Genomic DNA, 1,321 nt, shown 5'->3' on the forward strand with positions numbered 1-1,321 from the left:
TCGTCGGTCGTGGCCGAACAACTCCTAAAGAATAAAACGAAGAGAAAGAAAGAAAGAAAGAAAGAATAGCGGATGGGGTGGATAGAGAGGATGGTAGCAGGCTTGGCCGCGGTCCAAAAGCAAAACCAAGAGAGACGTTTCACCTAAAGAGTGTCGTCGACCTGTCGTTGAATCGCGTGCAATAGGACAATCCCGCGCAGCCCATTTCGCAAGGATCGTCCGTATCCTCGAGGCACCGCCTCAGCTCCCCTTCCTGGCTCGAGGACAGGCATTCGGCGTCGAGGGGATGCCAAGAGGATTCCCAGTCTGCTTTGAACGCCCTCCAACACAGATCCTGGCACTTTGGCTTAATTGCTTTGGTACAGCATGACAATTTGCCCGCATCTAGAGGTAGACGGACCGGCTTCGGCGAGCCGGACTTCATTAGACAGCTCCAAAATGGCGATTGAGGAGAAATTGGCGGTCCGCATTTTTCCGTTAACGCGTTCAAGATCTCTCGATCGGTTGTTGCCGTGTACAGGATCTTTTTACACGTTTCCATACATGTTAAACTGTCGGCCTTGTTGCAGCAATGCAAATCTGTTATTTGGAAAGAAAAGATATCCCGGTTGGAAAGAAAGAGCAAGAAGAATTGAAAATTACGTAAAAAAAAAAATAATAATGATCGATAATGTAATGTATCTTTTCTACGCACGTTGTTTTGGATTTTCAGCGTGCTTCACTTCGGTCACGCTTTTCAAACACTTTGGCATTTGGTGGAAGCATCCGTTCCGACTCGAAATTTTTTCGCGCTTGTAAAACAGATTTTGGCACACGGTTCTACACGTCTCGTTGGCCACTTTGCCGCAACAATGTTCAGCTTCCTCCCGCCTTTCCAGACAGGAAAAAAACTCGGGTTCGTCGCTTGGTCGACAAGACTCGTTCAGATTTCTCCTGGATCCTGACAGAGCGCACGTGGATCGACATATCGGATTCTGCACCAGGTAACAGCATCGTCTCCCTGTCCAATTCTCGTGTCTTTTCACCTCTATTAAGGGAAATTAATAATTAATAATAATAATTTTGGTTCGAAAGGAATTGACCCTAGATGTCGTTCACTCTCTTACCGTTTAACGTCGAGTTCACGCAACCCCAGAATTCTGTCTGAAAGAAAATAATAAAGAAAAGTTGAAGGAGGCGAGGATTATACACGGAGGGGGAGTGAAAACCGAGGCGAACGTAAGAAAAAGGTATCGCGAGAATCTTTTGTAACGCGAATCTCTCTCACGTTCCTTTTTTCTTTTTTTCTTTTTTTTTTTTTTTTCTGAATCGTTTAAAGCAT

General features: G+C 45.3%; 1 protein-coding gene across 1 annotated transcript in view; it reads right to left on the bottom strand.

The window, feature by feature from the left end:
- LOC102679598 (reversion-inducing cysteine-rich protein with Kazal motifs) overlaps window positions 1-1,321 on the bottom strand; it is a 12,402-nt gene that overhangs the window by 2,598 nt on the left and 8,483 nt on the right. Inside the window, exons 4-7 of the mRNA XM_006621734.2 lie at window positions 1,107-1,143; window positions 695-1,027; window positions 144-579; window positions 3-24 (exon numbers count right to left, since the gene is read on the bottom strand). Coding sequence (XP_006621797.1) covers window positions 3-24; window positions 144-579; window positions 695-1,027; window positions 1,107-1,143 — 828 coding nt within the window. The remainder of the gene's footprint in view (window positions 1-2; window positions 25-143; window positions 580-694; window positions 1,028-1,106; window positions 1,144-1,321) is intronic.

The sequence above is a fragment of the Apis dorsata genome, unplaced genomic scaffold (assembly GCF_000469605.1).
Source record: "Apis dorsata unplaced genomic scaffold, Apis dorsata 1.3 scaffold_634, whole genome shotgun sequence".
NCBI classification, from domain to species: domain Eukaryota; kingdom Metazoa; phylum Arthropoda; class Insecta; order Hymenoptera; family Apidae; genus Apis; species Apis dorsata.